Genomic DNA, 27,816 nt, shown 5'->3' on the forward strand with positions numbered 1-27,816 from the left:
CCTAGTATACAAAGAGCAATAGCAATGTTCATAATACATAGTAATGATCCAAGTCTATATAAGTTTACTAGAGTAAGATATCTAGCAGATAGGTTGAGATATATTGGGCATTCAACCCATCTTTATGAATATATGGTCAAATCTATACAACAGGTAGAGACCATATGTTTTGAGGATGAATAGCATTGGGAAGATGCCATGGATGAAGAAATGGGTTTCACCACTAGATGCTAATGAGACATGGGATTTGGTGCCTTTACCCAACAAAAAGAAGGTAGTTCAAGTGAGTCTACAAAGTGAAGCATAATTCATATGGTTCTATCAATTACAAGGCAAGATTGGTTTACCAAGGGATGTGCACATACATATAGGATTTGACTATGAAGAAACATTCAATTGGTTGCTAGGATGGCAATCATAAGAGCAATCACCCCCATGGTTATAGCTAAGGGATGGTCTTTACATCGGATGGATATAAAGAATTCATATTTATAGAGTGACTTGTAGAAGGACGTTTACATGGTGTAGTCGTGTACACCGAGATTTTGTTTGGAGGTTGTGCAAAGCCTTGTATGGCTTGAAGGCAATAGGGTCAGACAAGATAGGGGAGTATATTGTCACTATTAGATTTTAAATATCCAATGGTGGTTTCTCACTCTATGTGAGAAAGAATGACAAGGGGAATGTGCTATGGCCATCTATGTTGATGACTTGATTATCCATAGATGATAGTGATGATGACATTTATGAGGTGAAGATTCATCGTAAGAAAAAGTTTGAAATGACAGATTTTTGGGAATGTTGTTATTTAGCTGAAGTAGAAAGAAACAACCGATGGTCGCCTTGTCGAGTATAGAGGCTGAGTGTACAGGGGTTCTGTTATGGTGACATGTGAGGTAGCTTGGTTGAAGAGCCTACTTGATATGGATGAGCCCATGGATATGGTAGTTGACACACTTGGCTAGTAACCCAATGTATCATGTTAGTACAAAGAACATTGAGGTGCATTACATTTTGTGAGGAAGAAGGTTCTAGCAAATGATGTGGATTTTGTTTATGTCAGCATAGAGGGTCAGGCCGGCTGACATCTTCACAAAGCATTAGGTACAAAGAAGCTTTGCAGGTTTAGAAGCTTATTTGGAGCGTGTAGGGTATAGAGCTAAGCTTGAGGGTGAGAGTTGAGATATCGAGCTCAAGTAGTGTGAATAATGGATGATAGGCTTAGATGACACCTCCACACTTATGACACTAGCATGGTTAGTGAGATTATAAATGATGATATGTTGTCAAAGATTTACATGATATATGATAACACTTTGTTAACTAGAGTTATAGCATAGTTACAGTGCTAGCTCATATAGTCAGGTTCACACTATGGACCCTGCATGTTTTAGTCAAGTTACTACAGTTATGGTATAGTTATAGCATCGGTTCATATAGTCGAGTTTACACTATGGACCTTGAATGTTTTAGTAGTAGAGTACTTTCCCATATAGTATATACCCTTATCTTTATGTTATGGTCTTGTTTATGTGTGTAAGGAAGTTGCTTATAAGGAGCTCAAGATCACCCTCTCCCCTGTATTCTTATGTTCTCCCCCCATGCCAAATTATTATACCCTGTATTTTTAACACCCCCCTCAAGTGATGAATTCATATCTCTATCATGTGCTAAATTCTACACCCCAAGCTGAATGCCATGAATAGACCACTCTAAATGCCTTTAATAGGCACACACTATGTAGATAACGACTTGGAATTTTACACAAGGGTAGGGATTAGGGTTGCAATTACAAGGTGAAGGTCATGTCCTTTTACATCTAGAAGAGTTGCTCGAGATTGCTCATGGGAAGCCTCGTTGATGTTTCCTTCTTTGTTCACCATCATGTTGGCCTCCTTAATCCACTTCTTATGCTAGAAATCCTTAGCCATCATTAGAGGAAATTTGGGGTTTCTAAAGAGCCCTCTAAGAAATCACCATGAGAATATTCTCTCAAAAAATGGGCAAGTGGTAAATTTTTTACAAATCAACGGAATTGGTATATTTAGAATCTACTCTTCAAGAGCTCTTCATTGATAGCATGATAGGGCTCTACCAAAGAAAAGGAGTGATCCGCAAAGGTGGTTTTGAACCCCCAAAAACAATTGTAACGGATGGCTTTAGGGGTTTATAACCACCTTTTGGGTATCACTCCTTTCCCATGGTAGAGCCCCATCATGCTATATATCAATAGAAAGCTTTTGAAGAGTGGAGTCTAAATTTGCCAACTTCGACAAATTTGGAGTTGATTTGCAAAAATTTAACCACGCCCATTTTTTAGTTTGAAAAGAGAATATTCTTATGAAAAGTCCTTAGAGGGCTCTTTGAAGACCCCCAAATTCCCCTAGTGGTGTCCTAACTTCTTAGAGTAGAGGCACATGGCTTTGCTTTTGGCTCCTTCTTTGTGTATATTGGTCCTCCTCTTGAGAAGAAGGCTTTCTCTTCTCCCATTGTTGTCCAGGTAGCCTTGCCTTTATGCCTTTACTCTTCCTCCATAAGAGTTGTTACTACTCTTGAAAATGCTAGGTCCAAATGGTTCTGCTTTTGAGAGGGATTTCTATTGCATCCTCCTCTTCCACATTGGTGCACCAATGCTTGTAAGTTGATTCAATATGCCTTTCATCTTATTAACATATGTGTGGGGAATTTATCCCCTTCTTTCATTTGAGGCTAAAAGTTTGAACCTTTAAGCTTATCATCTTATAGTTTTTTCCTTTAGCCCCAAAAAGATTTTCTGATTCATCCCAAGCTTCTTTTGATGTTTTCAATTTCGCACAATGTAATGTATGCTTAAATCTCCTAAACCCAATGCAATTATGGTAAGCCTTTTTTATCTCTTGCCACCTATACATTCTTTGATTCTTTATCATGGGACACCTCTCTCCCACTTACTATGCTCCATAGGTTCTCTCGCATTAGCATATACTTGACTTCTTTTACTTGTATTAAAGCCATTACTATTGAACTTCTCAATGAGGGGGACTGTGAAATAAACACATAAAGGATGTAGCAACACCCCAATTAGAATTCCCAACCTAATAACCCTCTCTAGTTAGTATCAATGATGAGATTAGGAAAAATTATAGATTTTTCGCACATTGTTATAACAGAGATTTGAGAGGTATTTGGAGGAGTTTGGGTGTAAATGAGACTTAAAAAATTTTACTCTGAGCAATAAAAAGCCTTTTATAGCTTGAGTTTGCACCCAGAACACTTAATGTTGTCATATTTGAGATCTCTAAAAGAAGTCAAAAATTACTGCTAAAAATTGCTTCCTCAAGCTCTTTTGTTTTACTTTTGAGATCTCCAAAAGAAGTCAATGTGCTAAAAAATGCGATCCCCCCCAGGTTCTTTTGTTTTGCTTTAATTTGCCTTTGAGCTTGATGTGATGCTCCACAATGCGTTGAGGTTGAGGGCAACACAAATCATAGTACAAATTCTTTAATGATGTGATGCTCCACAATGTGTTGAGGTTGAGGGTAGCTTAAATCATAGCACAAATTCTTCAATGATGAGATTTTATTTGAAGGTGGGTAGAGAATGGAAAAAAAGGATCAATATAGTAATTTGAGCTTATTTGTATAAAACTAAAAAAGATTATTAGATGCTCTAAAAGGATCAATATAGTTATTAGAGCTTAATTATAAAAAACAAAAAAAAAGATTATTAGATGCTTTAGATTGATGAGGGGATGGTGGAGGCTTTGATACCATGTGGAAATCCAACATGGGAGCAAGCATGGAAATGGATAAAACTCATGGTTTTAGCATAATAGATTATTAATGATAATTTGAAACTAGATTAGTAAAAAAAACAACGCTAAGATATGGGATAAATACACTAATTAGCCTCTTAAATAGGCTGAGAATATATCATCATTAACCACTAGTTTAGCACCCATCTAATTACATTAAATGGGTGCCTCTTAAATAGGTTGAGAATATATCATCATAAGCCACTAATTTGGCACTCCATAATCATGCTTAATCAAGCTCCCATTAAACAAGGACCACATGTTAACCACATTGGCTAACATTACTCCAAAACACACGATAACTTCTTCAAGCCTTATTTTTGTATCACATAATATGCTTCATGTAAAACGATTATGGAAAATCTTTCAGCTTACGACTTGTGTAATGACGAAAGATAGTCAAACACTGAGCTTACAATTGTGTAATGCTTTGATGATTTACTTTAGGCTAGGAAATTAGCTTAGACTAGCTTATTGGGCCCCTCATCAAATGAGTATTGTATATAATATATTTTGACTAATGAGAAAACACATAATCCCATTCTCACAATTGAGTTTCTCTTCTTGCTTTTGTGATAGGATTTGCTTGTATGCTTTCTTCATCTTCTTCTTTAGTGCATGTATGCTTAGGGATTGTGTGGGTGAGTGATGGTGTTGATGTATGCTTTATCCCTCTCCCCTTCTCTTGTCTACTCTCTCATGCTTTCACTCACCATGGCATAGAAGTAGAGGTTGAGCTTTCCATAGCTCTCTCTCTCTCTCTCTCTCTCTCTCTCTCTCTCTCTCTCTCTACCCACCCATTTGCAAAGCTCCTTTGTGTGGTGACAACAAAGGAGGCAAGGTTGAGAAACCTTAGCTCTCCACCACAAGAGAGAGTTACTCTACCAAGAGTGGCTTGAGGTGCAAACCGGTATGACCCTTGCATTCTCTTATCCTTCTCTCTATTTTGCAAGGCTTGAGTGTTTTCTCCCATGAACATCTTTGGCACTGCTGCCAAAGGAAGTGCCTTTTCTTAGGACTCCCTTGCTATACTTTGGATTTGGAGTATTGACATAGCCCGGTTGGAGTAAATCCACTAGTTTTAACTTGTGCTTGTTGTTGTTATTATATGGTTTATTTTGCTTACATTGATGTAATGGAGCATGGAGCAACCCTTTGGGCTTGAGTTACATGAATATAAGTACGTGCTCGATTTAATTTCCTTTGATTTTGGCTAGTTCCTTCTTGTAATTATAATTTTTTGAGTTTTTATTCATCTTAGGAATTAATCTCACCATTAATCTTTGTATAAAAACCATTAGGTTGCATTGTGCACATCATAAGATGGGTTAGGGAATGTTAAAGTATGCTATTAAATAAAAAATAAAAAATATACACCATTAAGAAGAAATCAGAGGGCAAGGTTCAAAACACAAAAGATTACTCTTTGGTTTCTGTGCATACGTGCTTGATTGGGCCTATGTATGCAAATTCCCAAGTTCGAATACACGTTCACAAGTCCAAATACACATTGTGTGTGGTGACTAGGTGATGGCCTCTACTACAGCACCAGCAGACACACAAGAAGAAAAGTAAAAGGGATCAGAATTGGGGGACACTGAAGTCCCAGCTCTAAGGGCACCAATCAACATGGCTCTTGTCCCCATCCCTCCCGCTAACACCTATGGACACTTAAACACCTTCCCAACCTCTCTCTCTGATCTAGCTGCCTCCAAAAATTATCCTCTCAGGTCAGCACTATCCTCCAGCATAAGTCCAACAGAGGTAAAAAACTTTAAAATTTGGCTAATTCCAAAATATCTAGGACCACTGCTAGACTTGAGTTAGTAGGGGGTTGTTCTAAGTTAATCCTCCTTACATGAACACACGGGGTCAGGTAGGATTTTTGGACTCAATCCCATGCTCGAGGAGAGTGCCTCGAATGATGCCAAATCAAGATCACATTCTCAAGAGGAATCTACACGCTTCGTAATCCTTGGGATTTCACATGAGCCAAGCAGATTCCTAGGAACCTATTTATTAAGAGATGCATATGGATCAAGAAGTTGGAGTGCTTGACTACCCTATAACTACTCAAGGGGTTTTGTAAATGTCATTGGAAACATAGCCGCATGAGGTCCAATTGAGGAGTGGGAGTCAAAGATTCATCAAACTGTCAACAATGGAGAGACTATCTACTAGAAAGACCTAGCATGGAGGAATCCACGCTCCTGATATATGGATCCTAAGATGTCTAGCTTGTGAATGAGAAGCATTAGCCAATTTGAATGTATAATTGCAAAAGCAGCTAGAAGTGGCCATGTAATCTCAGGCGGCACACCAACACACAAAGGTAGCCCCTTAAGTCTACAAGTTTAAAAGGAACTTTGAACTACACTCGAGCGAGCAATCATAGTCCTCTTTGAAAAGTCTGACACAGCCGATTCGGATGCTAAGGAGACTTTAAAGGTGCTTGTGCTTGAGTATAAGAAGGGAGTTCCCACAAGCCGATATTAGGGACTCATCTTTGTAAAAAAATTCATTTAAAAATAACACTTTTTATGTTTGTGTTGCCCATCATTATAACCATCATCTTCCATCAACATAGTCACCATTATCAACATCTTATGCACAAATAGTATGCTTTAAACTAGTTCCTTTAGGTCCCCACATCCACATCGATTACTTTGTGTTGCCCATCATTATAACCATCATCTTCCATCAACGTAGTCACCATTATCAACATCTTATGCACAAATAGTATGCTTTAAACTAGTTCCTTCAGGTCCCCACATCCACATCGATTACTTTAGACCTCAAAATCATGGCCGGTGTTTGGTGACCTCTTGATATTAGTCCTCTCCAAATTCGGATTTATAATGACAAATCCACCTCAAAACAATTCTTAAATCAATATTACAATCCATATTTACTTGTTAACTCGGTTCCCTTTAATTCATCACAACATACTTCTAATAAAATAAAACATACTTGTCAGATGAGTATTGGAATCCATATTCACACACTAGACATATTCATTAATTAGCGCTCCTTTAGGGGCGCTAATTAATGAATATTCATAAGGTTTGAACCTTAGATTTGTATATGAATCAAGGTTTTAACCTTAATTTATATAAAATAAATGGAAATACACGACCAGAGAATTTTTTAATTTGCTGCTCTCTCTCTCTCTCTCTCTCTCAGTCTCTCTGTCGCACGATATCGAAATTTAATACAAGACCAGATAATTTTCTTAATTCGATGCTGTCTCTCACACGATTTTTGTTTATTTTTTAATAGAGTAATTGAATCGTCTCTCTTTCGCTGTTGAATTTGCCATACAAAACTACATTATTTTCTTAATTACTAGATTAAAAAAAAATACAAAGCATATCTCAATCGTCTGTGTTTTGCTACGAAATTGCAAGGAAAAAAAGCCTCATTGAATTGAGCGAGCTTATCCTTCTTTTTGTAGACCTCTAAGGTGGTCAGATTGAGGCGGTGAGAAGAATCTGGAAGACCTCCCCTTCAACCTTAATTTAATCAAGCGAGGAAAGTGCAGGCCCTTCAACGTTAATTTAATCCAGCGCGCATCAAACTAATTAATATATATACCCCTAGTTGAATCCACTTTAAACCCATCACTTTAGATTTGTATTATAATCCATATTTACTTGTTAACTTGGTTTACTCCTTTAATTCATCATAACATACTTCTAACAAACATAAACCATTATATCTTAGTAATTACCCTTCCACCATGTCACTTGTAAATTACCCATCCAAGTCTAATATTATCATAACTTAGGAACTTGGGGATTACCCATCTCAGTTCGATATTCTCATAGTCTAGGAACAACCTCTACCCATCTGAGTTCTCGGGAATATCATCTAGGTTACTCAAGAATTATCCATTCGAGTTGTCAAGAATTACCCATCTAGGTTACTTGGGAATTACCCATTCAAGATCAAAACAAGGCATAATTATTATGTGCCATAATAATATAATTCATCTAGCCCATTTTGAGCATGTATGCCAACCTATTTATATAACAATTCTTATAAGCTATTATGGTAAAATAACAAACATATAGAAGAGTCATAGAGTTAAGATTGTCCTTAAGGATGAGTTGAATACTCTGGTCATTCCAACTCATGATTTCTCATGCTAGGACCCCTAATGCAACGCCAAAAACTTGGACCACATGGTGGCCAGTAATGTCTTCCAACACATTATTACATTAATCATTTCTTTATTCAAACATTGGAAAGTAATCCTTTACAACATATTTAACACCATTCATTGTATAGGAGTTACTAATATAATTATGTCAATGAACATAGTCATATCAATCCCTTCAAGGGTAGGACCGTCTATTTTAAGTCCCTTAATCAATCATCTCAATGTTTTATAACTCTTTTATAATAAAAAATCCTTATTGCCAATGAACCTCAAAATTTCCTTTAATATTTTCAATGCCAAAATCACTTAAGTGTCCCTCTCAAAAAAATTCAATTTCTTCATGATGAACTTAGTATCACAATTTCCTTCCTGGTTCTAGGAGATCTACTTGTCATGACTCTTGGATTTCTTTGGTCTATTCCTGATTTTTGAGAAACATTTCCTTCTTAGCATTGTTTCTCAGTTTCTTCCTGGATTTTCTAAAGTCTTTTCTTTTTGGGTCAGTCATGTAGTTATTCTAGAGATTCTTCCCATTCATTGGGATCCTCCCCCCATTATAGTCATCACATATCCGTTACCTTGGTTGGGTTTTGTTTTCAAGACTTGGGTCTTGTATAAGACTTCATCATTCCTATCTTCTATTTACTAGAATCTAGTCATCCTCAATGATTAAAGCATTAAGTAAACATTCTAAGAGGACACATGGTTATCTCTTAATATTTAACACATATTACTTATCCTAAGAAAATTTCTTTATATGAAACTAAGAGTGAAAACTTTGTGGCAGCCAACCTAGTTATTTTCTGGGATTGTCGTCGAGCTTTGCTAATTTATCTAAGAGTTGCGTATTTTATGGGTATATCCTCGACCTCAACTTGTGAATTAACCTTAGTTTCGCCAAAGCTTGCAACATAGTAAGAAACACGCGAGATGATTCTAAAAACAACATTGATCTTTTGAAAGAAGAGCATGGGTATAGTATCCAATTGTCAGTAGGGTACCTTCACTATTAATAGAGTGCCCATGCTTTTAATAGCATACTCCTACTTTCAATAGAATCTGTAATCATTCAATGGAGCACCTAAACATTTAAGAGAATTCCACACACATTCAATAATGTATCCAATCATTTAATGGAGTCCTTACGCACTTAAGAGAAAACCGAATGGAGTGTCAACCATTCAATGAGTACCCAGTCATTCAATGAGTACACAAACATTCAATATAACTACTTATTTTGGATCCTCTAACATCAATTAAATTTCCCAACATCAAGTATGAATGCCCATTATAAATAGAGGGAACCAAGCATCAACTAGGAGTACCAAACATCAAGTAAAGTGAGCTAACACCTAATAAGAATACCCAACACCCCAAATAGAGTGAGTCAAACATGAAATGTGAGTGTATTCCACCAAATAAAGTGAGATGACATCAATTATGGATGCACAACGTAAAAGTCGAATGGACCAACATCAAATAAAAGTGCCTAAAAGCAGATATATTTAGATATCATCACTATGGATACCCAATGTCAAGTAGTTTACCCTAACATCATTTATGAAGCCGCAACCTCCAATATAATGGACCAACATCAAATAGAAGTGCCCAACATTAACCTAGCATCAAATGGAAGTGCCTAATGTCAAATAGATTGAGCTAACCATCAATATGAGTGTGCCCAACAACAAATATTGTGAGCTAACATTGTGTGGGAAATCCCAACATTAATAGAATGAACCTAATGTCTTTTAAAAGTCTGCGATCATCAAATAAAGTGGGTTAACAAAAAAGATGAGTACCCAACATCAATAGAATGAACCTAACGTCTTTTAAAAGTCCCCAATCATTAAGTAAAGTGGGTCAACAACAACGACGAGTACCCAACATTAGCCTAACATCAAATATAAATGCCCAACTGCAATAGAGTGAGCCAACCATCAACATGAGTGCTTAACAACAAATAATGTGAGCTAGCCATCAATATGAGTGCCCAATAACAAATAATGTGAGTTAACATCAAATGTGAGAGCCCAACATCAATAGAATGAACCTAACATCTTTTATGAGTGCCCAATCATATCAAGTAAAGTGGGCTAACAACAAAGATGAGTACCTAACATTAGCCTGACGTCAAATTTAAATGCTGAGCTTCAATAGAGAAATCCAATCATCAGGGTCAAACCTGTGCAATTTCAAGGTGCACATAACTAATTTATTCTTCATTCCTTAGGTCAATTGCTCCTAATTGTGCACAAAAGCTAGGTCGGTTCTAGGAAGTGCAATTTTTATCCTATTACTGAATGGACAACTTTGCTGATTCACTTTTAAAATCCGCACGTTCCAATATCTTAAAATATTTAACAAATTTTGATAAGTTACATGAACCATTTTTTAATCCAAATGGCCAATTTCTAGATTTCCACTGTTGGGGTTTACTTTACGTTATTAACACCCAACTTAATTATTAAAAATATATGTATACATAGTTTAAACTTAGGTCCATTTTCACATACGAGTCCCCCGGGGCCAAATATAAAATTTTCATTCAAATAAATTTCCAAGGCGCAACTTTCTCTCTCTAACCTTATTTTCTCTCTCTAGATCTTGACTTAATAAATAAAGAGATATTGTCATACTAATGTAGGGCTATCAAGGAGGGATCTTACACTTTTCCTATGTGTCCTCAAAGGAAACAAGTTCCTCTTAATTGCATATACTGGCAATGAGAGCATGATCCATAAAAGAAATAAATACATAATGAGAACCTACACATGTCTTGCTAGGCAAAGGAGTAGCCAATCTGCTATCTTGTAATGTCTACAAAAGCGATTTTGGCATACTCTTGGAAGCATGTATGGCTACCCTTTCCTCATCCACTACATCATCCACAATTGCCTCATCAATATGCTAATCTGTGAACTAAAATTTGAGCCGATTTATCAGTGGGTATGGCTTGATTTATAACTCCTTTTATTGAGCATTCATTCGCTCCATATATGTCTATCTGGCATTATATAAAGGTAGGAGTGTATTAAAGATGTTATATGAGAATATATTTTGCTATTTTTTTGCCTAAAAGCATAGGTTGAACCTCGTTCTCTCAATAAGGACATCTCTACTCACCAAAATTCACCTTGTGCCGAGTTTATACCCTTTGCTTTCTTAGCTATTTTCCATAAAAAATACATTTTACTGCATATCATCTAGGTTATTGTGACATGTAGAATCTATACCCTTTGCTTTTTGAGATGTAGAGTCTATAACCTTTGCTTTTTGAGATGTATGCCACAAAAATGCATTTTACTACCTTATCATCCAACGTATTATGTTGTTACTGCTCAAGCATAAGAGCATAAGCAAGATAGCCAAAAACATGCAAATGAGCCACATAGGACTTCCTGCCATACCGAGCTTCATAAGGGGGATACTTGTCTACAAGGCGGTGGGGCATCTGCTTAACATACAAATGGCACACTTACCTACCTCTAACCAAAAAACATGAGGCAAATCCCATAATTTAACCATGCAACGTGCCATCTCCACCATGAGAGATCTATTCTTCCACTCAACCGCACCATTTTGCTAAGGTGTGTAGTAAGGTACCATGCATTGATGTTTTATGCCTCTTTTAGCTATATATGGATAAAAATCCTTTGACATATACTCACCCCTTGATCTATTTGAAGGGTGCCAACTTTACATGTAGAAACATTTTCATCCATAGAAACAAAGTGTCTAAATCACTAGTATCAATAAAAGTCATAAAGTAGAGATATCCCCAATCAATGTGTCCTCATAGGACCATATACATCACTATGTATAAGCTATAATTTTTGGATAGCCCTTAGTGATCCATCTTTCTAGAATGTGTTGAGAAATGTGGTGCCATTAAGCACAAGGAAGAGGTAGGGATTGAATATGAGTAGCCAAGTAAGAGCAAAGTTTAGCATGGAGCCACATGAGCAAAGGGAATTATCTCACATTGATGTGCAAGTTAAAAGGTGTGCTTCCTCATATAAAAGGGGACCATTTTCAAGCAATGAATATATATATCACTTATGCTTATTTCATGTCTCTTTATGTATCTAAGCTAATTTATCTTGGTGTCTAATTGTACTTGAGTGCATCTTGATTAGCACACACTCTCATGATGAGTTTTCTTCATTTCTATCTCAACCTTAGATTAGTGTTGTCATTAGTATAAGATTAGTTTATGATTAGGTAGGTGTCTTGTCATTAGGAGAGCTCGATCCGTGTTTCTCAACATGGTATAAGAGCTTGGTCTAGCGCTCCTAGCTTACTTTAGGGATTGGACCATTAGCAAGTGTTTAGTCTTCTCTCCATTAGATATTCTTCTTAGGGAATGTTTAGATTTAGAATTTTCTCATTTCACTTATCTTTAGTATAGCATTAGTAAGAGATAAATTCTTGTGTGAAGATTAGAATAATAGAGAGGATTGTTTTGCAAGTAAAGAAAGTGATTCTACATTGTAGTAGGAGAGAGAGATTCTCTATCTACGCGATAAACTCTCTGCAAAAACCATGTAGAAACCGCTTCACCAGTATGTCCTTGGCATCATCGGTTTGCACAGAAGCAGAGTGTGAGCAAGGTAGTGAAGAAATTCCAATCCTTGAGCTACAAACTAAGAGCAAGGTCCTCAGCCCACCATCAAAAGCGCATAGCATATTGCAGCTCACTGTGGTTAAAGATAGAGAAAGCAGTCAAAGGAAAGTAGCAAGGAGCTTGCAAGCTCATGAATCTAAGACAATAGCAGCACTAGATGAGCATTACAATGGCAAAATAATTGGCTCTAAGCTTGAATAGTTGAGCAATGATGCCTACTGCTTCGTCGTCACATAAAACAGAGGCCATAGCTCAGTAATGTGTGAAAGAGAATGAAATCAGTCGCAAAATAGTTTACGTCTTAACCCATCGCCTCAAAGAAGGAGACCAAATAGCAACAAGATAGCCATGCACACAACAAACCTAGGCTTATGATGAGGAGCACCATGAGTAGCATCGTAGATCAACAAAGAAAGGGAACACCATAAGCAGATGACATGCAGCGTAAACAAGCAATAGATGTGCAGAGGCAGAATCATCCAATAGCAGGCGCAATAGCTTATAGCCAACTACCTCCACACTGCAGATAAGATTTTGTGTGTGGTTGAAAAAAAAAAAGAAAAAAGAGATAAGGTTTGATAACCTAAAGCCTAGTGTAAAATGACTTACGTAAGAGGTGTTCACATGGGCTTTATATTTTGAGTATGCATAAGGATGACATGTATTGCCAAAGTCTTTGGCATCAACGTGGGCCGCGCTGTTGTAGGATTTTCACTACTATGATTGTCATTGTCATGATCATTTACATTTTCTATGTAACTGTAAGCAGCCAACCAATGAGGACGCTAACATGTGTTTTTGTGAAAGATAAGAATGCAACTCTTGTAAGTGAGAAAGCAAGCGTATGTGTGCATAATCAAAGCAAAGGTGCATTAAACACTATCATAAGCATACCTAGAGCACGTGTATGGGATGATCATAGCACACCACATGGCATCCACACTGAATGCATTAAAGGCACATAAGGAAATGAAGAACAAAGCATTAAAGCACAAGAAAAGCATAAGTGGCAACAAACATGAAGCCTACACCAAAGGCACAACAAAGAAAACAACGCTAAAGCAAGCACAAGAAATAAAGTCAAAGCCAAGAGCAAAAGACCATGAGCCGAAGTAGCACTAAGCGACATCGTGCTAGCAATCACTACCCTAACCTAAATCAAATGATGTAAGCCACCAAATGAGTAGACAAATTGATATGTTTTGAGAACACTCGACCACCAGAGAGTAGCCAAAGTAGCACCTTGGGGGAGTGAAAATCAATCCAACCATATCTTAAATAACCTCGGAGCACACCATAGCCACTCAGATGAAGGAGGAGATAAGGGCTCTTGTTCACCACCCAACTATAGAGGAATTGTGGATAATCTCCACACTGTTGGGCTTATATAGTGGCATGCCTGTCCACACTTGCTTAATCGCCTGTGGTCCTCTGACCCGAGCCCCTCACCCCCTCACCTTGGACACTCTTGCCAATCACTCAGCAAATCGGGCTCCATATCTGGTTGATAGAATAGATCAGTTGCACTTATCTCAAGTCTCGTTATGTATCTAAGCTAATTTATCTTGGTGTTTAATTGTACTTGAGTGCATCTTAATTAGCACACACTCTCATGATGAGTTTTCTTAATTTCTATGCACCTTAGATTAATGTTATCATTAGCGTACTATTAGTTTATGATTAGGTATATATCTTGTCATTAGGAGAGCTCGATCCGTGTTATCAACAGAATGATGTGCGTTGCATCCCTCACATGTATGTTTGGCAGGGACCTCAAGTTGTGGTAACTCAAACATAATGTCTCACATTTTAAGGCATAACAAAGTGCCGAAAATTAAGTAACCAAAGTGGGCATGCCATAGCTCTACATTGCTAATAGCACGTGTGGAAGTATTTAAATAAGTAGTATGTGCCAATCTCTCATATCTATCTAACTTGTAAAGCACATGGCTCTTAGAGTACCGAATACTGACGTGATGTCTCCAACACTACAGTCATGACTTGTATATAATAAATCTGGCCACTAGACCTACCTTAGCAATGGCCAGATATACTGACATCAAGTTCTTTTTAATGCTTGGCATAAACAAGACTTTTGATAGAGTGATTGTCCCACCATTTTCAACAATGAGGAAAACCATACTAAACTCCTTTCACTAGATATGAGGAGTTGTTTTACACATGTGACTATGTCTTCTTGAGGAGCAAACTCAAGGGAGGAAAACAAACCATGCTAAGAAGTAATGTGCTTGCTAACAACACTATTAAAATACCAGACGTGCTAATCACTGATATACATCATAGACAAAAGGATCACAGCTATAGTATATAATGAATCAATCATTCCATGCATAGTTTGCTTGATGTTGATGCATCATCCCTAGCCATATCTGACTCTTTTCTTTTTCCTTCTTTAGCCTTTTACTGCTTTATTCATTGATGTAATAGCCTTGCTTTATTCATTGATGTAATAGCCTTGCTTTCAATAATACTTACATTCTCGTTTCTTCTTTTGGCTTGTAAACCAGAGAGAAGGCTTTACCTTAACCTTTTTTACTAGCAACACGAATGCTTGATCTCCCACACACACACTAGTTTAATTTTGCTAGGATTACTCTTCTTGTAAGAGCACTACAACCAAATCATCGATGTAAGGGCATTAGGGTTACCCTTTATTATAAGCTAAAGTATGGATGCAAAACCCTATTATGAATCCAATAAAGTTGTGATGATAGTAGACACACCAATGAACCGTGTGGATGGGCCTCATCAATATATGCAAGCTGGTCTTTGAGGTCTTTAATTCCTGTGAGGAACTCATTCATCAAGTCTCCTTCATTCACATACTCAGACTCTAACTGCTTACGTAAGTAGGGGACACGTTGTCGTGCTATGGCATGCCTAAGGTGTGAAACCATGCATATGAGACCATTAAATGCAAATCCAGATGCATGGGGTTAAGTGCCATGACGAGTCATTATATGATGCCTGAGTACATATGTTCATATTGTAAATGAGGTTCAATAAGACGAGCTGAGGCTGAGCCAGGTCTCGAAGCCTCTGTATATGAGTGTGGTGTGAATTATGGAGTTTTATGCATATGGTAGACCTTGTAGTAGGGAACACCCTTCTTAACATGTATGGAAATGCAAAGGTATGTAAGATGTGAGGTTTGGTTTTGAAAGAATGCCCTTTTGAGATATCGTGTCTTGGAATGCCATGATTTCTGTGCTTGCTCAGAATCGATATAATCGGAATACTTTGGATTTTTTTTCAACTGATGATGCTGGAAGGTTTGATGCCAGAAGACTTTAAGCTTGGAGAAAGTGAAAATGTTTTCCATCTCTTTGACAAAATGATAGGAGAAGGTATAAAGCCAAATTTGGTCACCTTCATTAGTGTGCTTAATGCATGCAATCTCACAGGTTTAGTGGATATGGGCCAGGCATACTTTGAGTCCATGAGCGAAGATTATGGCATTACCCCAACTCTTGAGCACCACGCTTGCATTATTGATCTCCTTGGCCGTGCTGGCCAACTAGAGAAAGCGGTATTGATGATAAAGAAGATGCGGGTCCATCCTGATCTTGTGGTGTGGCTCACTGTGTTGAGTGCCTGTCGAAAGTGGGGAAATGTGGAGCTGGGTAGACAGGCATTTGAACATGCAGTGCGATTGGATGAAAAGGATCCTGCATCTTATATCTGTGTGTCTAACATCTATGTAGATGCTACTATGCAGGAGGATGCGAAAAAGGTTGAGGTAATGAGAATGGAAGACAAGCAAGCACCAGCTGGAAACGTTTATGCAAGGTGGCAGGTGGCAGCTTGCGTGGTATTAAAAAAAAAGAATATTTTTTTTTAAAATTTCCGGATATTATGCAGAATATAAGCAAGCGCAGTCTTTTAAATTGGAAAATCGCGAATTTTGGGCTGCAAAAGGTGGTGGGGCGCCGATTTCCTTGCGGGAAAATGAGGAAAACCCAGAGATGTGAAGGGGGGGATATACCGGAGTTCACTGTCTGCAGAAAAGAGGAGAACCAGTGCGCTATCTACCAGAGAATTTCAAATCTTCATCGCGCAGTCTGCAGCGAAGCGACTTTTGAGATTAGCAAAATAAAATCAAAGAGAAAATTCACTTGAATACGTTCAGATAAGTGGGTTTTTTTTATTATTATTTTGTTACTACTTCTTGCGATTTAGAAAAAGCGTATAACTCATATATCCTTAAAGGTTTTGGAAAATGAGTAAAAGGCTTTGGAGAATGAGTTAAAGGTTTTGGAACTTGGAGATTTGTGGAATAAAGGAATCAAAAATACATTTAAGCCCTGGGAAGTTGGTTTTACTTTCTACTCGATCGAATTTTGGAATTCATGAGCATGTTATAGTTATGCCGTATGCCATCTTTTGCTTGTGAGATGTTAGAATTTAAAAGCAGGTTTTCAGGTGATAAAGAACATCTTGAAATGATGGAATTGATGACACTGGATGTATGGAATGTAAATGGTCACATGTATGTTGGAAATATTTGAAGGTTATGTTATGCCTACATGTGATTGGTTCGAGGGATTTGGAAAGAGGAGCCAGGGAATCTATGCTTGGAAAGGAACAAGCACTTGGTACACAATTTTTATGCAATCATCAGGCTGAATTCAAGGATGTATTGAGGTGAATTGACACATGTATATGTCATTAAAAATGGATATGTCCTATGCTCCTTGGAGAATTTTGTGTGTGAGTTTCCTTGTGGAGTTTGGTACCTACTCTCACAGCTAGAAGTCTCGTACTTTCCCAGCGACACCGTCCACGTTACGACAACGTGTCTCGTTATGCACCCAATAAAGCGTAGCAAGTGTATCCTAAGCTTGCTTGGTAGTTTTACATAAGCAAATACAAGGAATAATGCTTCGTGCCACTAAAAATGCCACCAATGCATGTGCATGTGCATCCCTGCCATCCCACCTAGTTTGTTCTCCTATGAGAGGTACAAAGATAGACGCCATAATTACATCTGAACTAGAATAATAACCAAAAGAATTTGTTCTATCCTACACTAGCAAGATAGGGTGTGCCTCAATGCTAATAATAATAAAATTCCAAATCCCTTTAGCGACCAATACATGACGTATCATTTATGATCACTCATATCTTAGTAGTGGGCTTACAGCATTTATAACCTTTTTGCTCAACAGAGTATCGAATAAACATACATTTTTTTGCCTTGGGATCCACTTTGCTTCTCACTTCATCTGGCAGATGTACATAGGTAATACAATAAAATTTTGTTTAGGCATCATGCCATGAACTATTACAGTGGGGTGTTTTGTTCATAATGTAAACTATAATTACTACTACCTCAGCCCATAAATACTGAGGTATTCCTTTCTCGTTTATCAACATACAAGCAGTAACTTTTGCAATATGCATGTTCTTCCTTTCTGCAATCCTATTTTACTTGTGGGGTGTACTTGCATGTATCTTTATCTCATGCTCTCTTAGATAATCACTGAATTCATTACAAAATACCCCCCACCACATCTGATCTTATGCATTTTATGTACATGCCTTTGCCTTTCTCAACCATTGAAGCTCTAAAGTGCATAAACACTTTACTTTTCTCTTTCATGAAATAAACACCTTCCTAGTGTGGTCATTAATGAACGACAATATATAATAGTGGCATCCTATGATTGACTCCATTTTTATTGGTTCCCATACATTAGAATACACCACATCGAGTGGTCTTTAAGTCACATTCCTATTATGTGGAAATGCATGCTTAGACTATTTTCCCAATTGGCATGCTTCACATACTTTGTGCATTCTATCTACTTTGAACTTCGGCAAACCTATAACAATGCTTTGGGCTTGCATATTTTTCAGCCTGCTGAATATTGGCATGACCCAAATTCTTATGCCAAAGGTTAATATCTACAATCACACATGTACTACAATGTGTAAACATTGTAGCCTTCACTTCAAGCATGTCTACATCTATTGTTTAATGTACTAATTTTGTTACCCTTTACATCTAATGTTTAATTTAATTATTCTATCAATCCAGTTACCCTTTACATCTAATGTTTAATGTAAACATTTTGCCAATTTTGTTGTCTTTGCAAGCACACAATAGTGGTTATTAAAATATTATACATAACAACCATGAGGGTTTAACCTCACTTTTTAGACACTAATCGGCACCACGTTCTTTCTAATGTTTGGAACATGAAGTACATTAGCCACGTATTTCATTTTGCCATCCTATACACAAACAAATGGCACCTTACCAACATACACAATAAGATGCACAATATCATCACCAGTTTTCTACATACCCTAGTTTTTCTATTTTTTGCATATCTTTAAACCACTCTCCCCCATGACTAGTCATGGAGAGAGTGGTTAGAAGCACCCGAATCAACATACCATACATCTCCAAGGTTCCTTGTATCTACAGTCATAGAACAATTATCCTTACCCGTGTGTTGCTTCCTTTGCTTGCCTCTTGAGCTATTCACACGAACCGGTGCTTTGATACCATTAGAAGAACGTGCAGGGAGAGGGTGAGCTCGAGCTCCTTGCAAAGCAAACACACACACAACAAAGATGGATGGTTGAATTTTTTTCTATTCTCTATAACCATAACATAAAGATAAGAGTACATACTATAAGAAAAAGTAACTCTCCTACTATGTGTGAACTTGACTAGATGAGTTGATGCTATATCTATACCATAACTCTAAGGGAAAGTAACTCTCCTACTATAACGGTCCATAGCGTGAACTTGACTAGATGAGCTGGCACTATATTTATACCATAACTCTAATGAATGTCACGTAGCCTATAAATCACTGGCAGTATATCACCCATAATCTCACAACCATGCTAGTGGTGTAAGTGCGAAGTTGTCATTCTGGTGTGTCACCCACATCGACACTAGTTGAGTTAAATAACTCAATACATGATCTCCCTTGTCATGCATATCGTGTCTCTTAAGGGGTTTGCAATTTGCTCTACTAGATTCAATTTTCATAGATGGTTGGATGATACTATTTGCACCTGTGGACCAAGGGTGATCCACATGACATGTGACATGTGCCTATAAAGTTAGCCAGGGATCACAATAAATCCATACTTCAAAACTCATAATAAATGCTCTTTCTTTAAGCTCTAGTGGAGACACTCATGTACAACTTACGTGCATCCCTAATAACAGATCATGGCATCAAGAAATGGTGAATCAAGGCTATACTTGAAGGAGGCGAGGTGGTCCATTTGAAGGCCATATCTGTTAAACTAGCTAACCACCCGTGAATACTAGGACTTGCTCTACCCCTCTCAAGTGGGCTACATGGAGGACTTAAGAGTCAAGCATAGAGATGATAGCATGTATACATGCTATCATCAACTGATGGTATGAAAGAGTGCAATGTTTATGAGACGAGAGGGGATTATCTAAACTCAAATAAGATGGTCTCATGTGGCATTGATGGCTTACTTTGGATCATACATGAGAGCATCATCACTTGCACTCTCTTTGTATTCCACCAATCATCCACTTGAGATCTGGTTCCCAAAAAGGGGCATTGTTAAACATTTGATACTCGGTGGGAGGCTCTCAAAAGTGAGCCTGCAACGAATAGTGTCTCTACAGGTGTGCTAGGGATGCATATCCTCTCACAAAGGTGTGCGTGAGTAGTTGGTATCATAGAGAAGGTTGGGCTTGTGAAGACCACTTTTGAGGTAGACATAAGATAAGACGATCTCCACTCTATAGACAAAGGGAGGTCTCTCTCATTACATAATCTTTGCAATGCATCTAGATGTCTCTGAAACCCCTTTGCAGAATTAGAAATCAGGACTATGTCATGTGTATGTAACAAAAAGGGCACCACAGCCAATTGTGAGCTTGTTTCTTCAAATCTACTACCAAAATAGGTGGTGTCATCATTTCTATTGAATATCTAACTACCAAGGGTGGTTTGGTCCTCTCTCTTCTAGCTTCTGTGAGAGTGGGGGGTTTAGGGGTCTTCATATCACCAGCAGAGTGACTGCCCTCTCCCGGGCAGAGGACACTTTCTGCTATTCCCAAACCTCATCAAGGTGGCTTCCGCAAAGAACCCGCAGGCTCTCGCCCGCACTGCTGTGCGGCTGAGAGCCTCTGTCAATGCCAAAAGCACCGCATGGCAAACTCGAACAGATGGTTCAGAGACCCTGAAAGATGACGCTTTGTGCAGCAGAACTGGATTCAAAATTCTAAATAATGCCACTGCGTTCAACAGCGCTCGCTTGGAAACCCTATTGCAGGTTCCTCTGCTCAACAGTAATGTATCAGAAATTCTGAAAGATGCCCCTGCTTCTAGCAGTGCAGGGTCGGATACCCCATCCTTCATTGGTGGCATGCTTCGCGCCAAAGTGAGATTCTGCTCCCAACTATCAAGAGGTGCCTTTATCAGGGGGGGTCTGCTTGGAAGGTCTTTTCACTCAGCCAGGGTTTTACAACAGCAAGCACCTGCTTTCGCAACAGAACAGTTTCCTGTTTTGGAAGAAGAGAGGGTTGTCTCCAGCACCACCATAATTAGCAGCTCAACTGGGTCATCTGAAAACTCTGCCTCTGTTGGAGATGAAGGCCTTGAGATCGCAAAACTCCCCATTTCGCGAGGTCTAGTTGACAGCCTCGCACGGCGCGGCATCACGAAGCTCTTTCCAATCCAGGTATGCAAATGAATAGAATGGCACGAATGCATTTTTGTGGCATAATCAACGCAAGAGTGTGGCTATACATTCTACATCTGCCTTGAAGCCTTGATGTTGTTTGATGCTTGTTGCTCACCAATCAGCCCAATTGTGTATGCAACTACGAATGGCATTCCTTTAGGTGACCGATTATGCTGGATCCTTCCTGGAGCAGGGTTTTGCACTTGGAATGCCTTGCTTATTGATTGTAAAAAGGTCTATATGGCAGAATCGAATAGGGCATAAACATGTCCATCCTTGTCAATGACCGATAGTGGAATGAGAGCGCCTGTTTAGAAGTTGTTGCTAATAATTGGCTAGAATGATGTAATGGGCAGGAAGAAGGGTGAGGCCAATAATTCAAAAGATACAAGGCTTGTGAATGTATAAGTGTGGAGTTTCCCTACTGCCAGACAAAGTTAACCAATTAATTAAAGCAATTGTCATTTGAGTTCCCCTTTAGTGTTGCCTTAGGTGTTGAAGGGTCAAAAGTCAATTCCTCTATTTTGCAGTTCATGGTGGCATTGGCACCAAGATTGCATGTTTGCAAGTTAACAGGTGCTATACCGATTAAGGTTAGGGGAGCATTAATTTGTTCTTCAAGGGAGGCTCGGAAGAGCAACGAGTGTGACAATGGTAGGAGTTCTAACTTCTCAACAATTCTTTAGGGTTTACCAATTGTGAGTAAAACATGAGGGTTCGTTGGCCAAGGAAGGTAAGCCACACCTATCACGTTCTGTCTCTGCGCCCTAGTGGTGTGCAAAAAGCCTATTAGTCCACCCCTATAAGTCCAACTCCATGTCTTGGGCCTAATTGTGCACTCTGTGCAACTGACATAACTTGTAGACTCATTCTGTCACTAAATATGGCAAATGTTTTCTCTATTGGTGTCAAATCTAAGCAAGCTTGCTAAGTGATCTGCTTGGAAATGATGTCTTCATTGATTCCATAGCCAAACAAGACCATGACTAGGTGGTCTTCTTAAGTACCACGACGCTTGAATAAGTGATCTGCTTTTCTCATTGGAGTCCTTTCTGTAGAAAATACAACTTGTGGGTTAACACAAATAACAGGATCTTCCAGCAAGAAGAGATTGAGAATAATTTTGAATTAATGATTGCAAGCCGATGTTACAATTGATGGCAACCGCCTTCGACCTGTGTACAGGGAGGGAGCTTAGGTGGTGATTTGGAAAGACATTGAGATGGAGGACTGTATGCATTGTGAATGAAGGGCTCATAGAGCAATGAAATTGGATCGTAAAACACCCGACTCTGGTAATAAATAGACTAAATACAAGACCTTTGGTCTTGGCACAGCTTCCAAACCCATTCGAGGTCATTTGGGGGCTCGTTTGGGCCCGGCAATCCGAGGTAGTGTCTTGGGAAGATCTCCTTTTACCCTTAGTGTGTTGTGATACAGGTTTATTATCTCGCACTTACATGTAGGCTACTTGTTGGCATGATGCTACCTCTTCGGTCCAACATGAAAGATGCTGCTTTGGAATATCTTTTCCAAGAGCCTTGTTAAAGAGTGTCTTACAATGTAGGGCTAGTGGGCACTCAAGCATTGATATTGAAAATACCCTTCCCCCCCCCAATCCACGTGTCACTGAACTATCTCTTTGGTCCAACATGAAAGATGCCGCTCCGGATCCCAAGAGCCTTGGTGAAGATATCTCCACAATACTGATTTGTTGAACAATAGACCATCTCGATATCTGCATCCATGATGAGCTTGTGCAAGAAATGATAGTGAATCTCGACGTGCTTTGTGCGAGCATGGAACATTGAGCTCTTTCAATTGCCATGCAACTTTGGTTGTCGCACTACAACTCCATTGGCTTTTCTTGGATTGTTCCCATGGCTACTTTTTGCTTATTCATGAGATAACTTAACCACTTCATAGGTTAACATGGTTTCACCCCCTGACCTACTGGAAGATGCTTTGCCTGCTCAAACGGGCACCTATCTTTTGTAAAACGGTGCTTGAATCATAGTAATAGGAAATGGCCGTTTCCTAGCCCGAAAATGTGGAAACACCGTTTCCCAAGAGTCGCCGTTTCCGTTTCTCCATTTCCTAATCTCCAATAAAAAATCACCCATTAATTTGTCTCATCTAGTGCTTTCTTAGTGATTTTCCACAAATTTTGCTCGCTATTTATTTCAAATTATGATGGTGTACTCCTCAAACTTTTCCCTAGTTATTAATTTTCTCATTATTTTTATAGTATGTATCATACATCGACCGTTTCGTATTCCTAGTTTTGAGTCATCGTCGTTGCTGTTGCCGTTCATGCAACTATGGCTTGAATATATAAAGTAGCCTTACCATGAGCTTAATGTCAAATTACGAAAGTCTATGGACTTCATGTATGCAAAAGAGCATTCTGATGTGACAACGGAGTGAGGATGCGACGGACGCTAGCCCAAAACAGCTTGAAATACACTATGCTGCCTCTCGTACATAATTCTAGGTTGACCACCAATTGAAAGGAGTTTATGAAAGTCACCTATATGATGCTTCTTGAATCACCGTTGGTCAATTTACAAAGGAGTACAACTTCGGTCAATTTACAATGGAGTACAACTTCCAATATCTCACATAGCCTATTTAGTAAGGAACTCTCAAATCTTTTCCTCACTAAATCCAGGTCTAATGATAGTACACTCCCCTGAATAAGTTTTTATTGTCATGTGCTCTTACTGTGCATGATTGCTGTTTTTTTTTGGGTTGCAGAGGGCTGTTCTAGAACCTGGATTGAGAGGGCAAGATCTTATTGCTCGTGCCAAGACTGGAACAGGAAAGACTCTAGCCTTTGGTATCCCAATCTTGGACCGTATAATAAAAGAGAACGAGAAAATGACCAGGTCATATTTGTCCTGCAATGTTGTGAATTGTTAAGTGGGTGGTTTGCCTACTCATTTTGATAGCTTCTCTAAATCCTAATCATTTATGGATACAGGCGATATGGAAAAGCACCTCTGGCTGTTGTGATGGCCCCTACTCGGGAACTTGCAAAGCAGGTGGAGGTAGAGTTTAAAGAGTCTGCCCCCAATCTAGAACTCGTTTGTGTGTATGGAGGAGTGTCCATAGATGGCCAGATTAGGCAGCTTCAAAGGGGAGTAGATATTGCAGTGGGGACACCTGGCCGTTTCATTGACCTTCTTGAGCGTGGGTCCCTGAATCTACGCGAAGTCAAGTACATTGTTCTTGATGAAGCCGATCGGATGCTAGCCGTTGGATTTGTGGAGGCCATCCAGAAGATTTTTCAATACTTACCACCTCAAAAGCAAAGTATGTTATTTTCTGCCACGATGCCAACGTGGGTGAAAGACCTTGCACGACAGTACTTGAAAAACCCTTTGATAATTGATCTGGTGAGTAGGAACATTTCTGTCTTTTTCTTGTTGTAAGTAGGGTATTTAGAGACAACCTTTGCAGACAAAAAGGGAAGATCCCATCTGCCTGTCCCTCCTAGGCGGAGGATCCCCCATGATGGGATATTTTTCTGTAAACATCCTCATGTATTCTTGAATCCAATTATCATTTTTTGTTTTTTCATGTAGTTTGGTGCTTCATGTATATGACAGGTAGGAAATAATGAAGAAAAAATAGCTGAAGGCATTAAGCTTTTATCGATATCCACTTCCGTGGCGGCAAAGCGCTCAATGTTGGGTGATTTGATCAAAGTAAGTATGTTCAGATGGGTGGGTGATTGCTCAAAGTAAGCATGCTCAGACGTTCGTGCTAGGGCTTTTACACATCACTTTTTGATGGGCAGCAGACAAGCAAGCAAGGATGCTCGCACAACTTTCTTTTCTTCTACTGCTGTTAGATTTTTCATGAAATGTTGGACAATCACGTGTTAGGGCCCCTAGCTTCAATAAATTTTTTGACTGTTCCTTTCTGCTCATGGCAGGTGTATGGCAAGGGTTGCAAGTCAATTGTTTTCACTCAGACAAAGAGAGATGCTGATGATGTTGCCATGTCCTTAGGTCAGACACTTGGTTGTGAGCCCTTACATGGTGATATCACACAGGCTCAAAGAGAGAGGACACTTAAATCTTTCAGAGATGGAAAAATCTCTGTTCTAATTGCAACAGATGTTGCGGCAAGGGGTTTGGACATTTCTAACGTTGACCTAGTACGTCTCCCGAGAACCAGTTGCAACCTTTACCTGCTTGTAAGCTGAGTTTAAATTGGAGATATGGAGGATGCTTAAAGCTACCTTGCTGCTCTTGTGTTTTGCAGGTTATACACTTCGAAGTTGCGAATGATTCTGAGACATTTGTGCATCGATCTGGGCGAACAGGTCGAGCCGGCAAGGAGGGTACCGCAATTCTTATGCATACACCATACCAGAGGCGAACCCTTGATTTGCTTGAGCGAGAATTGGGATGCAGGTTCCAGAGTATAGAGCCTCCAAGTGCTGCAGATGTCTTAAGGTCATCAGCTGAACAGGCAGCTGCCAAGCTGCAAAGTGTTCATCCTGATGTGAGGAACATCTTTCTTCCTACAGCTGAGAAGCTGCTTTCAGAGCAAGGGGTTGGCGCTCTTGCAGCAGCTATAGCTCATGTTTGTGGTTTCAGTGAAGCAATGGCTTCGCGCTCATTGATTACACATGAAGTGGTTCGTTTCAATCATAGCTGGTGGTTTCTTTAATCAATGGACAGTTAAACTGTCAGTCAGCGTTAATTTTTGATTTCTCTGTGTGTGCACCTTCTCTAGACAAGTTAGCCCTTGTATGACTGACCTTACCACTAGGTGAGTTTGCTCCTTCTGGTTTAGGCCCTTTAAGGGCCATATCAGTCATTTGGCATGCTAGGACAGGTGCAGAGGCTGATCTGGCATTTTCTTTGGCCAGGGACAGATTGGCCCGCAAAGGCCAAGGTGGCTTCGAGGGTTATTATCCAGCCTTGACATCGTGGAGGATTCGGCATCATTGATCCAGCTATTCAGAGTAGAGCCCTTCTGGGCAAGCTGGTTGTTTGAGGCCTTCAGTCAGGGGGTGAGCCCTGGAAGGTTTTCCTCTGTGCTTGGATTTCAGCCTGTCCCTCGCCTCTTGGTGGACCGTGGAACCCCCGTGTGAGGTGGATCTTCACGAAGGCCTGTGCCTGTGACCTAGGCTCCTTTTTCCAGGAGACGTATTTGCAGCGAGTTTGATCAGAGCTTGGGGTCATCTCAAGCCAGCCCTCAGCCAATTGCTTCCACTTGTGATGGGGAGAGGCTCTGCCAGCTGTTGATTTGGAACCCCCTCTTCAAGATGCTGAGTGGCCACCCCTTGGGCACTTGCTCTCACATTGCATGGGGGCCCTTAGTACGGGACTTGCTTGGTCTTTGGGAGAGTGGGCCAGCTTCAAGAGACCCCCCTCCCCCTTCCCCCCCAACCAGAGATACAGGACAGCTGCCTTGCTGCCTTGCTGGGATATGAGGTCGAGAGGAGATCATCCTCGCCATTGACTCAGCCACCCCCCCTGATTGGCAGACTCCTTTACAGGATCCTTCCCCTGGAGTGGTGAGGCTCCTTCACTCGCCATGATATTCTCTTAGTAGGCCTTAGTTCAGACAGGGGACCCGCACTTATTTTCTTAGTAGGTCCTCAAGGCTGGCTGACCCTTTGCCCTAGTGAGGATCACACTATGGGGCATGGTAAGAAAGATTGTACCAAGTGGTAGACTGTACAAGCCTCCAATACCTCTGCCTCCATAGTAGCCACCGCCACATCTGCATCTACACCTCCCGCATTGGCCACCAACGCCATCCAACTCTTACCCGCCTTAAACGCAGTTCCCACAGTGGTATTTGACGATAAGCAGGATGGTGAGGCTGAGGAGAAAAAGAAGGCCCTCATTTGTGCTTATGGCACATCGAAGGGACAACAATTCATTGTTCTCTTTGATATGGGCAGCTCTGAGGATGCCATTTCTCGTCAGTTGACTAAGAAAGTGAGTACTACACTTGTATCCCATTATCTGGATGTAGATGGGAGCCCCAATCCGGGACATGTTAGGCATGAGCTACGTAGGTCAGTCTCCCAGCCTTAGGTGTTAGGGTCAATCCCTTAACCCACTTGGAGAACAAGCATGTAGAGTCATGTGAGGTGAGGGCATGTCTAAGTCAGTCCATAGAAACATATAAAAGCATGTAAAGAGCATCTAGGGCATGGCCAGCCCATTACATGGGCTTTGCCTTGTCTTGATGCATAGCATCATAGACCCCTCACTTATACTAGTCGGCCAGCATGGACACCATAAAGCATCATCCAATAGCAGTGGGCCATCATCGGCAGCAGCAGGCAGTTTGCCAGCATCAGGATGATGTGCATATAATTTGTGTAGCATTTAATGCCTAATTTCACAAGTCATGGGATGGAATACCTGGCCGACAACGGCATACTAGCACCGACCAGCAACATATTCACCTATATAAGCAGCCCCTAGTTCATTGCATAAATCACATCATTCGTCAAGTATTCAGCAAAGCTGTTAAGAGAACATG

The 27,816-nt window shown here is 39.7% G+C and overlaps 1 protein-coding gene across 1 annotated transcript in view; it reads left to right on the forward strand.

The window, feature by feature from the left end:
- The first annotated feature begins 20,356 nt into the window (after positions 1-20,356).
- Positions 20,357-27,816, forward strand: part of LOC147615383 (DEAD-box ATP-dependent RNA helicase 3, chloroplastic-like) — a 57,578-nt gene continuing 50,118 nt past the window's right edge. The window contains exons 1-6 of the mRNA XM_086779473.1: positions 20,357-21,294; positions 24,055-24,185; positions 24,281-24,695; positions 24,909-25,007; positions 25,238-25,462; positions 25,570-25,947. Coding sequence (XP_086635599.1) covers positions 20,980-21,294; positions 24,055-24,185; positions 24,281-24,695; positions 24,909-25,007; positions 25,238-25,462; positions 25,570-25,947 — 1,563 coding nt within the window. The 5' untranslated portion in view covers positions 20,357-20,979. The remainder of the gene's footprint in view (positions 21,295-24,054; positions 24,186-24,280; positions 24,696-24,908; positions 25,008-25,237; positions 25,463-25,569; positions 25,948-27,816) is intronic.

The sequence above is a fragment of the Cibotium barometz genome, chromosome 40 (assembly GCF_041138505.1).
Source record: "Cibotium barometz isolate CiBa-2024 chromosome 40, ASM4113850v1, whole genome shotgun sequence".
NCBI classification, from domain to species: Eukaryota; Viridiplantae; Streptophyta; class Polypodiopsida; order Cyatheales; family Cibotiaceae; genus Cibotium; species Cibotium barometz.